Source organism: Camarhynchus parvulus, chromosome 21, assembly GCF_901933205.1.
Source record: "Camarhynchus parvulus chromosome 21, STF_HiC, whole genome shotgun sequence".
In the NCBI taxonomy this organism is placed as follows: domain Eukaryota; kingdom Metazoa; phylum Chordata; class Aves; order Passeriformes; family Thraupidae; genus Camarhynchus; species Camarhynchus parvulus.
Window position 1 is genome coordinate 4231259 of NC_044591.1, and position 14851 is coordinate 4246109.

The 14851-nt window shown below is 44.7% G+C and overlaps 1 protein-coding gene across 4 annotated transcripts in view; it reads right to left on the reverse strand.

The window, feature by feature from the left end:
- CAMTA1 (calmodulin binding transcription activator 1) overlaps window positions 1-14851 on the reverse strand; it is a 248199-nt gene that overhangs the window by 210487 nt on the left and 22861 nt on the right. For 3 of the 4 annotated variants that reach the window (XM_030963985.1, XM_030963987.1, XM_030963986.1), the window contains one exon: window positions 13484-13602. In XM_030963985.1, the coding sequence (XP_030819845.1) occupies window positions 13484-13602 (119 nt within the window). Of the gene's footprint in view, window positions 1-4493; window positions 4578-13483; window positions 13603-14851 lie in introns of all 4 variants that reach the window. The other variant, XM_030963988.1, reaches the window with a different exon arrangement.

Genomic DNA, 14851 nt, shown 5'->3' on the forward strand with positions numbered 1-14851 from the left:
TGTAGGCTTTTACAGGAGGGAAATAATCTCCACAGCTGGAAGGACACCTCTCCTGGCATCAAGGTCAGAACTTCTTAAGGAATAAGAGGCCACTAGGCAGCACAGACTGGCCCCAACCCAAGTGGTACCTCGGGAGCAGTTCCCTGGCTGCTGCCTTCACATATCCCCAAGAGGAAAAGCAAAGCCACAGCATAAACCCTGGCTATCAGATCATATGTGGCTCCAACTACTGAATCAGTAATTCCTCAGCCCACAGCCGTGTAACACACGAGGGTGGAGGGGAACGAGAAATGAGCAGAGGGATCTGGGTGACAGGGCAGCAGAGCTTCTCACTGGGAACACATCCTGTGACACGGCACCTCCCAGGCCCCTCGCAAAGAATGGAGAAAAGCAAGTTGTAGTATTTGTTTCATATGTTCATCGCAACAGGAACATCAGCCAGATCTAGACTAGGTCCAAGGGATAATCACTGTAATTAGCACTTCGTTCATATAATTACCAGCAGACCCTGTAACATTTTACAATGGAGGTAATTACCCACATTTTACAGCTGAGGAAACAGATACAGTGCAGGTGAGTAACTTAAAAGAAATCATCAGTGAAACTGTGGCACAGCCAGAGGCTGCAATTATCCTTATTCCCAGCCAAGGCTCTCCCCAATAATCCATGCTGAATTCACTTCTGTCTTGTGGGAAGGAATCCAGAGAAAATAAACACAAACTGGAATTTCCAATGTCTAGAAGAGCTGAAAAGCAGACAAGCCAAACCTGAAGGAGAAATAAAAACACATGTTTATCACTGAGCATTTTCTGAGCTGAATGTGCATCTAAGAGCGGGGAACAGGCAGAGGACCCTGCTCTAGCAGACACAAAGCCAATGCAGGGTGTCAAGGGCTACAGCTCTACTTCTGAAGCAGAGGAAAAGCAGAAGCACAGGAGAGGGTCAGGGCTGGCTGCCCAATGGCGCCAGCTCAACCCCTCAGCCATCAGAGTCCTTAATGCATGTCGAGAAGTTAGAGATTAAAGCAGGAGCAATAATTAAATTATTTAAGGACTTTGAAAACCAACATACACCCAGAGCAGCAAGCAGGGTGATAAGCCTGAGAAATTCACCCCCACCCTAAAGAGAACCTCCCTGCTGAGTGGCTGCCCCAACAGCCAGTGAGGCCAGAGCAGCACCCAGGCTGCCCTGGAAAGGGGGAATTCCCTTCCCCTCTGAGCACAAGAGCAGTGGGAGCAGCAGGATCCAAGCCTAGAACCCACCAGCCCTGAAACATGAGGAGGGTTAGCTGGCACTTGGTCAGTTTATTGCATAGGGTCAGGTGCTGCATGGAAATCTGTGTTTTCCCCAGCAGTCTTGGGCAGGAGATACAGACCTGTCCTGCACCTCTGGATGAGTTTCAGTGTCAACAGAAAATGGTGTGTTTGTGCTGACCAATACATCTGATTTCCAAAAGAAGTCAGACCAAAGTGAGCAATTAGCTGCTGCCTATGTTTTATTAAATAAGCAGCACATGCAGATGACACACAGGTGTCTATTAGGTTGAATAAAGCAGATTAGGTTAATCCAACCCCAGCTGCATTACCTGAACTGCAAGACATGCAACGCTCTGAATCTTGTACGTGTGCCAAGATTTCATTTCAGCCCTTCAGCCTTCTGTTAAGGTTAATACATAAAAGCCTCCAGCAGCAGAAGATATTGCATAGATTTCAAAATTAAGACTTGTTTCAGGAGTGGATGTTGTCAACATTCTGGCTTTGAGTAACAGAAAAACCTCGTAAGCAGGAACAAATCTCTCAATAGAGTATTCTTTCAATATCTAAACAGACAAATGTTTTGCTTTGCAAACATTTTGCAGCATTTGTGTAGTTCTTTGATTAAGTGTTTGATGAAAACATGTATTTGAGTTACTGCTCAGTGAAAAACAAGCTCAGGAAAAGTGAATTAAGTTCCATCATCTCTTGCCATCCAAGGGTCAGCTGTTGCTGTTCCTGCTGTATCCAGCAGCACTGCAGCAAAAATAAGATTTTACACTGGGGCAAATAGCAGTGCTGTTGCTGGGTCAACAAAGCAGCTTTTCTTACCAATGTTTACTGTGTTTTAAAGATGAAATGGGGGACAATTCCTATCTCCCCCTTCCCAAAGGTTGGACCTCCTCCTCCCTCAGCATCTCTAGCATCCTGGAAGCCCATGCAATAGCTGAACAGGCATAACCCATGTTATTTACACCAATTACTGGGAATAACCATCTGCATCTAACACAATACGTGAAAATATCACAACAAAGCATGCACCACTGTCATCCCACCACCTTGGGAGCTACACCCGGAGAATGCCATGGGTCACAGTGCTTACCTTATGAAAGAAGGCAGGATGGACATGAGAAAACATGAAATGAGACAAAAAAAAAAAAAGAAACAAGACATTCTAACCATCTTTTAAGTTCTGTTTTTTTTTTATTATTGACTCCAATTCCCAACATCAGACATTTTTATTTCACTTCTTCTTTTTCCCTGCTATTTGTTCTAGCAGGAGGCAGCCAACAGCCAGCCCTCTGCACAGGGAAGGAGATTTCCTTCAGTTTCCAGACATTTAAATAAAGGTTTTTAAGAATTGCTGCCCTGGAAAGTCAGGGCATTCACATCTAACTGCTGCCAACATAAAATATGTGTTATGAGGAGAAAAAGAGTCTTCAAGGGGTTTTCTTGGGCAAAGTAAGTATTTTTTCCCACTGAGTTTTAAAAACCCTGTTCTGGAGACTGGAGAAATGGTTTAAGATGGTTTCTGGAGGATTCTTCTTCTCCTCAGGATGACAGGTAGCATTAAACCCAAGCCAAAGCCAAATCTCAGCTATCCCAGACAGGCTTGGTGAGAAGCAGCAGTCTGTGTACCGGAACTGACAACTCCAGGTCTACAGAAACAATTACAGCTAAAATTTGGAACAGGAGGGGAAAGGAAAATCCACCTGAATGCTTCAAGCACTGATGGAGGCTGTGGCAGTCCAGCACAGTTCATAGCCACAAGGTCAGAGAAGCTCACACAGTAACACAGAGGTGCTGGGCAGGGAATTCTGTGAATACTGGATCTGCCACTAATTTTAGCAGGCAATTCTGCCACACAAGGGAAGTTTAAAAACAGGGATCTTGTGGTTAAGCACAGAGATCCGTGCTGGAAATACCTTTCTCAGGCAGGGATGCCAATTCAAACCTGTTTCCTGAAGCAGGTTCTGGTGTTGATGGTGCATCCTCACTAGATGAACCAGGTAGAGCCTGCTAGGGCTGAATCCCTCGAGACTCACAGAGGACTTGAGGGGGAAGGAGACAACTCAGGCTCAGCCCTGGAGGTCAGCAGGACCCCCAGACAGGGGAGCAGAGCCAAATGCAGTCCAGTTTCCCTGGGGAAAGGGTCAGCAGGAGGGTGTTCAGGGGAGCTTCAGGCTCCTCCAGAGGCCAGGCACCAGCAGAGTCCATGGCACTATGTGAACAGCTCTCTACAATTTTAATCTGTAGTCCTAATGAATGATATAAAGTTTTATAAGCATCAACAAGGCTCTGAGAAGACCTAAATCCATTTCAGTGCTCATTTAGCAGCTTCATCTGTGTGCAATTAAAACTTCAGCATTAAATGTTAGAGAATAAAATAATGAGACACTTAAAAAGTAATCTGTACTACAGTGGGCCGTGCTCAGTGGATTTCATATGATCATTTACCAGATAAAAATAGAATCTGGCCAAAATCTGTCTTATCCACTGCTTCCCTTTCAAGAGGAAAATGGAAAGAGCCAACTAAGCTTTGGGGGCTTTGCCATCCCACGTACACACAACGCTGCTTCCCTAAGCACAGCCGTGCCTAAAGCACAGCTCCAAGCATTGATAACTTCCCTTTGGGCTCCAATGATAACAGAAAAATAAATGCAAATTGAGTTTCAAGTGAGATTTTCATTTTGGTCTGAAGCCTAATCTTTTATTAAAACAGCTATCAGTTTGGAGCTGATGGTTAGGAAAAGTTAACTTCAAGACAGGAAAAAAAATTTTAACAGCAAAGAATAGTTCTTATTTGTAAGTGTATCTGAAATGCTCCCAAGGTTACTTTAAGCTACAAAAGTTGACTAGAGGGGGACACAGATAGGCCATGGACAGGCCACAAGAATGGGTTTTACTGAACAAAACAACTGTAGAAAAAATGTGAACTAAAAGCAAAGATGTACATAAATATCAAAATAGATTGAGTGGGAGAACACAGATCAAAAGAAGTATTATACAGGCAACATACACACAATTAAACTTAAAAGAAGCAAAAACCAATGAAAAATACATATTTTATTAATAACTGAAATAATGTTTATTCAAGAAAAGGCAACATTGGGCATCCTCATAGAAAAGAAAAAAGACATCTGGGGAGGTCAAAGAATGCTACAGTTTAAAATGATGAAATGTTACAGCTTACACACCAAAATTAAAAATGAAATGAAATTAAAAAAATGAAATGGTTACCAAAGTAATGCAGGTCAAGGGATCAAAGGTGAAGGGTCACACACTATTAAAAAGAAATCCAAAAGGGCGTCTGCATCAAGATCTCTGCAAAACAAAGGAGCTTCAGTGAGTAAAACTAGAACCTTCTACAGAAGCACATCAAAGCTCTGCACTCCACACCCAGCCCAAGCAGCACACTCGGCTGCTCTCCTGCGCCAGTGGCTGCTGCCCCTCCTGCAGCCATGTTGGGCAGCTCCTGTTTCCAGCCACTTTGGCTTGTTATTATTAACCTCCCTGCAGACAGGCTCCTTAAAGTTTTCCCATTTCCACGTTGGAGCACTGGTTTCTTGTTTCACAAACTGTTTTCAGCACCGAGGGCACGAGGCTGCGCAGCCCCAGCATCAGCTGCAGGTCCTGCACTGGCACTGACCCCTACCTGTGCCAAGGAGGCTCTGCTTAGGTCAGAACACTCCTGGCTGTCAACACAACTGTTGGATGGCTGCTTTTCAGAGAAAGATTGACATGCTTTTCCAACAGTTTTCTTTATCCACTGTAACTGTGGAAATCTGGTAATTATTGACACACACGCACACTGAACCCCTCACATTGTAACGTATTGCTTTAACACTCCAATAAAAAAGTAATTCAAATGTGGTTTCCAAGACAAAGGCCTCTCCTCCTGGAATTTCAATTACACAGAAGCTATAAAACAACCTTTGGTGCCCATTTCCAAGCAAGATGCAGTCAATTATCTATACTAAATTTATGCAGGGAACGTAATATTTACATCAGATAACTTTTGGAGAAAGACAACCACCAAGGGCATTTCATTCCTCTTCATTCCAGCATCCCTCCCCCTGCCTGGCAAGGCATTAAGTTTTGGGATACTCTTATCTGGACCAAACCAGCCCTGTGCTTGAAGCCAAGGAAAAAACTCCCTGCACAAAACCCTGCAAGGGTTTTTGTAAGGCAAAGAAGCCCCCAGTGTCAGAGAATCACCCACTGAGACACAGCACAAGGATCTAGTCTGCCTGGATGTTTTTCCAAAAATGTCTCATCTTTCCATGTCATTCCTGCTTCATGTGTGTCACAGTCAGGAACCTGCTGAAGAATGCAAGAAGGTCCTTATTCCCTCAGCAACCGTGTCTGGCAAACCCTCCTGCTAAAGCTGCTGCTTGTTGACCTTAAAACTCAGTTCCTGCCATTATTTCCAGCATTTATCAATTCCAGTTTCTGTGAGCCAAACCAATAAGTCCACGTTTCTGCTGTTCCCTCACTGCTGTGCTGGGCTGCCTCCTCTCACCACAGCTCACACTGCAGATGTGCCAGACAACCTCGATATCAAAGAAAGCACTTTGGGAACCCAGCAACTCTGCAATAACTCAACAGCACGGACACAGACTTGCAGTGACTCATCAGATAATTAAGTCTGAAGGCATCAACATGAGTTGTGTGACCAGGAAGACCCCAGAGCTCAGGAAGCTCAGAGGTGCATGACGGGGACATGCCTGCAGGACCACAACTTCTTAGGTAACAGGAAGTTTGCAAAGATGAGTTTTAGACAACTCCAGGAATATTTTAGCCCTGGGACAACAATGGGGAGGCACAAACCCAAGGTGGGACACAGGGCTCTCCAGTGCCTGGCTCAATCCAGGGCTCTGTGCTGCTAACAGCTCCCAGCTCCTGCTGTCTGTCAACAACAGGGCACAGACAGCAGATACAAAGGAATGAGCACAGAGAATTGGGTTTTCTTTCCCCCCATTGCAGTGGATTATGCCCTCTCCTGCTGTCCCTAAGACCCTGTTCCCCACAAAGACCACTGCTTCTTTCCTTTCCCTCTTTTCCTTAGGTAGTGCCCCAGCAGAAGATAACCCTTGCTTTCATTTGCATTAATTTTTCCTTCATATCTAGTTTTTCTTTCTAATCTAAATTCTCTGATTTTTCTCTTCCAAATGAAACAGTCACCCTTAGAAGCAGCAAACCTGAGACCAAGATGACAGAATTTCAATCTCCTACAAAATACAATCTTCTCAATTCCCATTCATTTCCCAAATAAACCAATTCCTGCGTACATGCCAGGCCCTGGCAGAGAGACTGAGTTTCTAAATTGACTTTGTTGTACCATTTTCCTTGCCTAACACGGAAGTACACCTTGTGTAACACCGGTGAGTATTTTACTCAGTGCTGTGCAAGCCAGAGACACAGACACACAATGCAGTGGTACCTACCACTACTGCTGGTGTTTCTGCGGATAAACAGGTAAATACTAACTGAATTAATCCACTTTCTTGACTCCCTCATGTTTCAAGAAGAGTTTCCATAACTGGCAACTCCAACTTTTTATTCCCCACACACCAGATTCCACTTTCACTTTTGATACTACATTTCAGGATAATCATGTACAGTTAACAAGGACGAGCCACAACAGATGACAGGCTAGGAAAAGCACACCAGATCCATCAACAGGAGGAAATAATACTCCACCTTATCTTCCCACAAGACAAATGATTTAGAGCCACTGTACAGCCACTGTCCAGGTATCTGGACACATTTGTTGCTGAACTATGGTCATCTACAACACCCATTCTGTGAAGGAACCTGGAAGTATCAAACAGCAAAAAACCCTAATACCACTGACCAATACTCAGAGGTACTGTGACAGGTCACTAACGATAGTCAGGTGGGTAAATACCATCAACATTTTATACTTTGTGTACAATATGCTAAAACTAACTGTGAAGGGTTTTTTTCTTTAAGCTATTAGTAAGTGTAAAAAAGTTAATTAGTTAATTTAATTTATTCAAAAGAGTTTAACTTGGAGTTTAAAAAAAAAAAGTAACAAGGGCAGTGAATTATTCCAAACCCTCCGTTTGCTCTGCTTTACAGGAGTCACTCCAATTCCACCACTCTGACATACTAACTGCCCAGCATTACAAGATCAGCTCTTTTTCACTGGCCCTAACGTGAACCAAAGGGAAGGGGAAAAAAGCCAGGTTTTCCTAAGAGGAAGATGAGGATCTGTGTTTGAGCATGAACAGGTATTACTGCCCTTGTTCAAAACCACCCAGATTGGTCGGTAACCTTCCAATATTGCTCAATCCTCAGCCTGCTCACAGCAGTCACTAGGGCTGTAAACACAACTGAGGAACCGCAAACACAATGCCAGCAACACATTCCTGCTTTGCACATTTCAGTAAAGCCCAGGATTTCATTAATTTCACAAAACAAACCCACAATTAAGTGCTTGTGTTGGAGAAATTGCCGTCTCGCTCACCGATCAGCCTCAAAGCCCAACCACATGCGCAGCGGGAGGAGCCGCCCCCACACGCCAGACAGCCCCAGTCAGGTGTACCAACACTTCCACTGCTCTGCTCACGCTGCAAACACTGCCTCCCTTGCATTTCACTTGCTGGGCTCTTTCCTCTTTAAAGCAAGTGGGGTTCCTCACATTGCTGCTGGTGGCCAAGAGGAGGGGCAGGCTCTGGAGGAACAGAACCACGACTGGCAGTGCAGGCACCCAGCTCGCTGGTGACAAAGCCAGGTGGGACAAAGTCTCTCTGAGGCACAGCACCTCACAGACCGTCAGCACTGAAATAAAGGGTGAGAACCAGCACTGGCACTCTGGATTTTATGGATGCTCTGGCTGCTCCAGCACTCAGCAAACATTTTGCTCCCAACAAGATATCACCTGCCATTCCCAAACCCTTGCTGTAATGTGCCTCAGTCCCCAGCTCAGCACCACGCCAAGGGCACCTCCAGGTGCCAGAGCAGCAGGGGCAGGAGGAGCTGCTATGTGGGAGCACACACAAGCTGGTCTGCAACCACTTCCCTTCTGCTCCTCCAGTGAGGGATCGTCAGGTGGAATAGAAACCAACAGCATTTCTAGTAACAGCATTTGCCATTACCATTGGAGTATTTTATACTGGGATCACGTGGGCAGCAGGCAATTAGTCTAAATTCAATATTCTTATTGCTTTTGAGAAACCCCAGAGCTGACACAGACTGTGAGGATGTCCCAGCCCTGGGAGTGCTCCTAAGCAGACACAGGGCTCTCCCAACAGCTGCCAGCAGCCTCTGGCTTTGGAAACCTGAGCTCCAGCTGAACACATCTGAATGAATTGATGTAAAGCATTTAAAAAAGTATGCTGGACTTCAGGGTCCACAGGGAGCTATACTGAACACTGCTCCTTTTCCACGGAGTTTTGCCATATTGAGGGGACACTGTGACCTAGACCAACAACCCTTCTCTGCTCCAGCTGGGCTGGTGACACAAACTGGTCCCATACACTTGCTCAACACCACATATTTGTAACACGTTCAGCTACTTTGGTGAATAAGGAATGGACTGGAACCGGCAGTGCAGAGTTACAATACACCACACCTTAAAACAAGGAGGTTTTTAAAGTTTTCTGATTTAAAGTCAATTCTAAAAGGTACTTAGAAAAATTAAAAGGGAGGAAAAGACAAAGCAGTAGCAGTAGCCCTGCTGCTGGGTCTGCAGCAGAGCAGGGCTGGGATGTACAAACGTGCGGCGACAGGAGCCGTGCGGTGACCAGCTGCCCGCCACTCAGCCCAGAGGAGCCAGAGGAGCAGGCAGCAAGAATTCATTGCTTTCACCTCCTCTCTGCCAGCATTTCAGAGCATCACAGCCAGCCCCAAGGCTCCAGACTCGCTCTCCCTATCAGTCTGGGTCCCTCACGTCCCTCAGGCAGTTCTCCAAAGCTTCAAGATCTTCTCTGTGCTTTAGAGAAAAGATGGCAAATAACTCGTTGTCAAGTGAAAAGGAGAATGTCACTGTCATGCGAGCAAAGCAAGGACGCCAGAGCACATCGAGATGTCAGTGAACACGCGACTCGGGCCCCCAGGCAGCAGAGGCTGAGGGTTTCCTCCTATGCTAAATAATGCTCAAATACAGTTTCATAATTGCATTATTTGAATACTCTCCCAAGCAGTATCTGAGCCTAGTGACTGCAAAATGTGGATGCTGGCTGACTCTAGAGAGCAGGGCAGTTCTGCCATGCCCCCCCAGACAAGCCTAAGCACATGGAGCAATTGCCGCTGGCTTTTTCTACCATGGAAGTTCTGGGCTTCTCCCAATAGACTGTAAATAGAGAATCCTATTGGAACCAAAGCCCAAGATAGCATTTTACATTTCCAATGTTTAACTTTTTCTTCTTTCTCGCACCGTGTCATTAAGTGTTTACAAGGATGATTAATGACTGCGGCTGCCAACTGTTAACGAACGGCATCTCTGTTCAGAGCTGCAATCCGGTGTCTGGCAGGCACTGTGCACAGACAAGGTTACTCCAACCTCCTTGAGCCCCAGCACCCCGGGAAGCTCCCACTTCCCAGACAGAAAGCAGCGGGATGCATCTCCTGCAGACAACATATCTTGCTGCCCAAAGTGACTAACAGTAATGAGGTACCACCTTCATCACCTCTGTCAGGGGACACAAGCTCAGCTGGGGCACCTGGAGGGTGGCTCTGTGCAGCCCTGCTTTGAGAACCCAGCCCTGCTCCCATGGAAGGGAGCCGACATCCAGTGCTCCCAAAATTCTCACTCAAGGTGTGCTGCCAGCATGTCGAGCCAGAAGCCTTTGCTCCATCCACTCACTGAAACCAAAGTGGATCTACATTTCACAAAGCCTAAAATGGTTCAGAGTGAACAACAACTAAACCCTTGGAGTGAGGAACTCCCTCACAAGCACAAAGCACTGCAGAAGTTTCTCGCAACTAACTCATCTGTCTTAATGTGAGAAATAATATGAGAGCCCCGTCTCTATCCTCTCCCAGAGCTGGAGAAATAAGCACAATGCACCTTTACAGGCATTTCAAAAATGTAAATCTGTAATTAAATTGCTAGGCTTAACTTAAGATTTTCTATGTCTGGTAAAAAAAAATTGAATTAGACGGAACACTTCCTTCAGTAGGAAATATAAAACCGCTATAAACTTGATTTAAGACAAGATGACATCTTGGTATGGAAATGTATTTCCATCAAACATTTCAGTTGCAAATGCACAATCTGATGGAAAGCAAGCATCTCAATAACATGTTTGAACCATTTTTAAGCGCTCCATTTCTCTCGCTGCTCATCACGTGATTTTACTACATGTGAAGTAGTAAAATCACAGCCCACCCAGCTCTCAGAGGACACAGTTTCTCCCTCCCAACTACCCAATCCTGAGTAACATCCAACCATCATTCTCAAGCTGCAGACGTAAGTGCTCAGAAAAAGCTATTTGTGGTGTTCCCATGGTGATGCTCTACCCTGGCTGCCCCCTGACCTCTGCATCAGCAGCACCGAGGACCCAATGGAGTCCAGGCCCAGTGACTGCACATGCTCACCCTGCTGCCCACCACCCCCACAGCTGGGAACACCTGTGTGCCAGGCTTCAGGGCCACCAGAGACAGGCAAGAGCCGTGTTCAAGGCTCCTTGAACCATCCCCATGCAAAGGAGCACAAAGGGAACATTTAGGAGTTGGGTTGTGACAGGGTTAGGGGGTTTGGCCCTCACCATCCTGGGGATGAATCCAACACCAATGTCTGCTACACTCACACTCTGCAGCTCGTGATGAGACTCCTGTGACTGCTCAACACACACCGTTTGAGGGAGGACAGCATTGTCACACACATTCAGATCTGTAGTTTAGGCATTTCACTTATTTTCCACCTTTTACTAAACCTCCCTGTCCAGGAGACGCCTCACACACAAGACCAGGGATTCTGAAATCAGTACAAAAATTCTGGAAATACCACAGTATAAAATACAACTTTTTCTTCTCTACTTTACAACTTCTCTCTTCACTAGCACAGGCAGAACACCTGTGTACTCAGATGAAAAAATTTATTCCCTCAGGAATGCCTCGGGAATGTAGTCCAACATTATTATTCAATTATACCCTAAGAAAATTTCAAGTTTTATAACAGTGCACAGAATTAAACTTTCAGATTGGGGGTGGGGAAGGCAGTAAAATCTGGAAGCTCAGCTCCTTCCTCCCCCATAATTAACACAAATTTCCAAGACTTCATCTAAGCATAAGACTCTGGCTTTTTCTATTTTTTTCCCCCCTCTGAGCTAATGGGGCCAAAAAATCTCAGGCCACAAGAAAAGTTCTTTCATTTAAATCATGCAACAGGGATACTGCACCAGCCACACCACACCACACAGGCTGGCAGAGCCAGCACAAGCTACAACCCATGGACAGACCCAGCTCCACATCCCCATGGCATAACAGCCTCAGTGAGAGATTTGTGAAGAGGGGATACAAATGAGAGAGAGGAATCTGACATTCAGTAAGACTGGCAGGGGCTGAGTCTGTTTTTAATGTCCCAGCTGATGACCTGTGTCTATCAGCAAACAATCCATCAAGAATTACAGCACCAGACAATCCCACCAGCAATACACTGGCGAGCACCAGCAGAGCCACTCACTCCCCGCTCCCCAAAACACTGACACAACCCTCAGGAGAACAGCCACACTCCCAAATTCTCCTCCTAACTTAATACACCACACCAAGCACCTGCATGTTCCTGCTTTTGCTCATGAATAATAACAGTTTTCAGCTGCATAATGAACTGTGCCATATCCTGTACTCATAAGAAGCTCCACACACCAATCCTACCCAAAGCCACATGTGCACAGAGTTCTGCACTGGGGACAGCAGCAACATTAAAGTGACTAAACCTCATCCCAAGCAGCTCTTTCCAGTAAGAGGGAAGAGCATCATTCTGTCACAAACCTATGCAGAGCTTCCTTGCCCCCAACTGTGTTTGTCCAAACATCATCTGCCACAGCCACTGGAATTGCCACTGCTCCATGCCCTGTCCCCATTAATACAAACACTATCACAGAATAAACAGCAACCCACATTTTGTTATTTACATTTCAATTCAAATGACCCAAGACAAAAACATCTACACAAAAAAAGCCAAGGCCAGCAACTGTCCTGAAGACCCAATTCATTCTATCACAGTACTGGGTATGTTAAAAATAAATACCTGATTGTAACTTCCAGACACTAAAAGGAAGAGGGGTAAGGACTCCAATTTTGAAAAATACACACAGTCACTGCTCTGTGATTGATTCTACACTCAGCAAACACACACAGAGAAGTGAGCTGTGTTTGATCCTGCACTCAGCTGCCACTTGCAGGTGCTAAACTCGGGAACATAGGTTCTGTTAACAAGTTTACATCTACAAACGAGGGATCAGAGGAACAGGACCAGTCAGCTCTCAACAAGCAGACACTAACTGAAGTGGATTTCCTCTATTATTAAGTGATTCCCATAAATATGGCAAAGCTACACTAAGACAGAACTACTAAAAACTAAAACTACATACTGTGGGTATTGCCATGGGACATTCAGCATTGCTGCACAGCAGGAATAAAGCCTAGGGATTGTAGAGCTACCTGGGCTGTTCTTTAACTTCACCATGGCCCACAGAATTTAAAATACTTCTTTTTTATTTAAATTACCCCACCATAATGCAGCAACAGGTGATCTGTGAACCAGCATGCCCAGAGTAACTGGATTCCAGTAAAAAAAACCCAGTTCTGCGTTTTCCTTATTCTAAATGAGATTACTCAGACTGAGGTAAGCTGGTTATTTCCCAGGATCCTGTATGGCAGGAAAGAACACACTCCACTTTTTTCTTCAGAAGTCTTCAAGCACAGGAAAGTAACACTTTATTCATCAAGGTACAAACACACCTATCTAATTTTAAACCATTTTGAAACAGGTCATTAAGGTGATGTGAAATTTGACTGTGAGGCATGTAACACACGTGAGCAATAGACTCCTAGAAGTCTAAAACAGAAGTCAACTTCCACATCTGCCTTCAAGTCTCACTTAAAGCTTACTTTCAGTACGTATTACGACTTATTATTTATGGAAGAGGTTCCAGAGCCAGGGAATTCATATCCTGTAACTTACATGGCATGCTCTCACAAAACAATCCATAAGCATTAAGTAAGCTGGTACATTTAAGAATAAGAGATTTAACTACCTCATTAGTGTTCCAGCGGTGCCTCTCTTTCGGTAAACTTGAACATTTTGGTAGACATTCAAGCAGCTTCTTCGGTAAAAAGATTTTTACATGACTGCCATTGCTGTTCCCATGATCATCTAGAAAAAAAAGAGGAGACTTATGATGTACACATAGGAGAATGGGTGGTTGCAACCAGGAGACTCAAGCAACCACAAGACTTGGAAACCCCCCAGTTCCCCTGTCCAAAAAGAAAAATTTGCCATGCCAATAAAGACAAATAACAACTTTCTGTTGAAACCGCAACTTTATTTCAGAAATATAAACACAGTTTTATTCTTTCCAGTTGCAAAGTTTTAGAAGAATTTCAATGGATTTGGACAAAAGGAGCCTGTGTGTGCTTACCTGTGCCTATTTTAGCTCATTATTTCCCTCAGTGGCAAATTTTACAAGCAACAGCAACAAAACACTGTAGAAGCTGTGACCACAGCGGCACGACCTGCCAGGGAAGTCATAAATGAAGTTCACACTTGACAGGATTTGCAAGTAAATAAGCACAGAGCCCCAGCACCTGCTATAATTTTGTCAAGCTGCAGCAGAAATGCAACTCAAGGTCTATTAGTTCATTTAAAACTAAAACACACCATACCTGATTAAACCCAGATTACTTCTATTTCCATTCACAACTCAAAGTAAATGCAGTTTCTCAATATGAGAGGGAGGAAGAGGGATGGAATTTTCCTACCTCACCATGCCCGAGGGTCTCAAAAGCAGAAATACTAAATAATACAAAATTATTGGTTTTTATTGCTAAATATGTAGAAGGTGCATCAATTCCCCTTAAAAGACCTAAGTCCCAAAAAGTCCTGCAATCCCACACCAGCAGCACCTTGAAGGTGTCTATCACCTTCTAACACCATCAAAAGAATCAAAGCACCCATGAAATGCACGTATTTATCAACCAAATCAGTCCCTACAGGAAAGGGAACTGAAGCAGCAGCATAACAGAGACCAGCCTCAATGAAGAACTCTATCAGTTCTCTCTCCAAACACATCATAGTCTCTGTCATCTTCCACCAGCCTCATGCACCCCATGACAGATCCTGGACAGTGCTACACAAGCACTACAGTTACTCACTGGCATTTTACCCTACAAAATTAATTTATAGTAATTTCCCACTTGAAAATGTACAGAAAAAGGATATTAACTTCATTTTACACATCTAATCATTTTATATCATAAAACACATGCCAGCATTATGACAAAACTCCTCTGCAATTCCCTACAACACAGACATTCCCTGTGACCTGCAGTGAACCCGACAGAGCCTGGCCCACGATCATTCTTAGAAATTACTTAGGAATTGCAGAGACTTCACACCAGCAGCC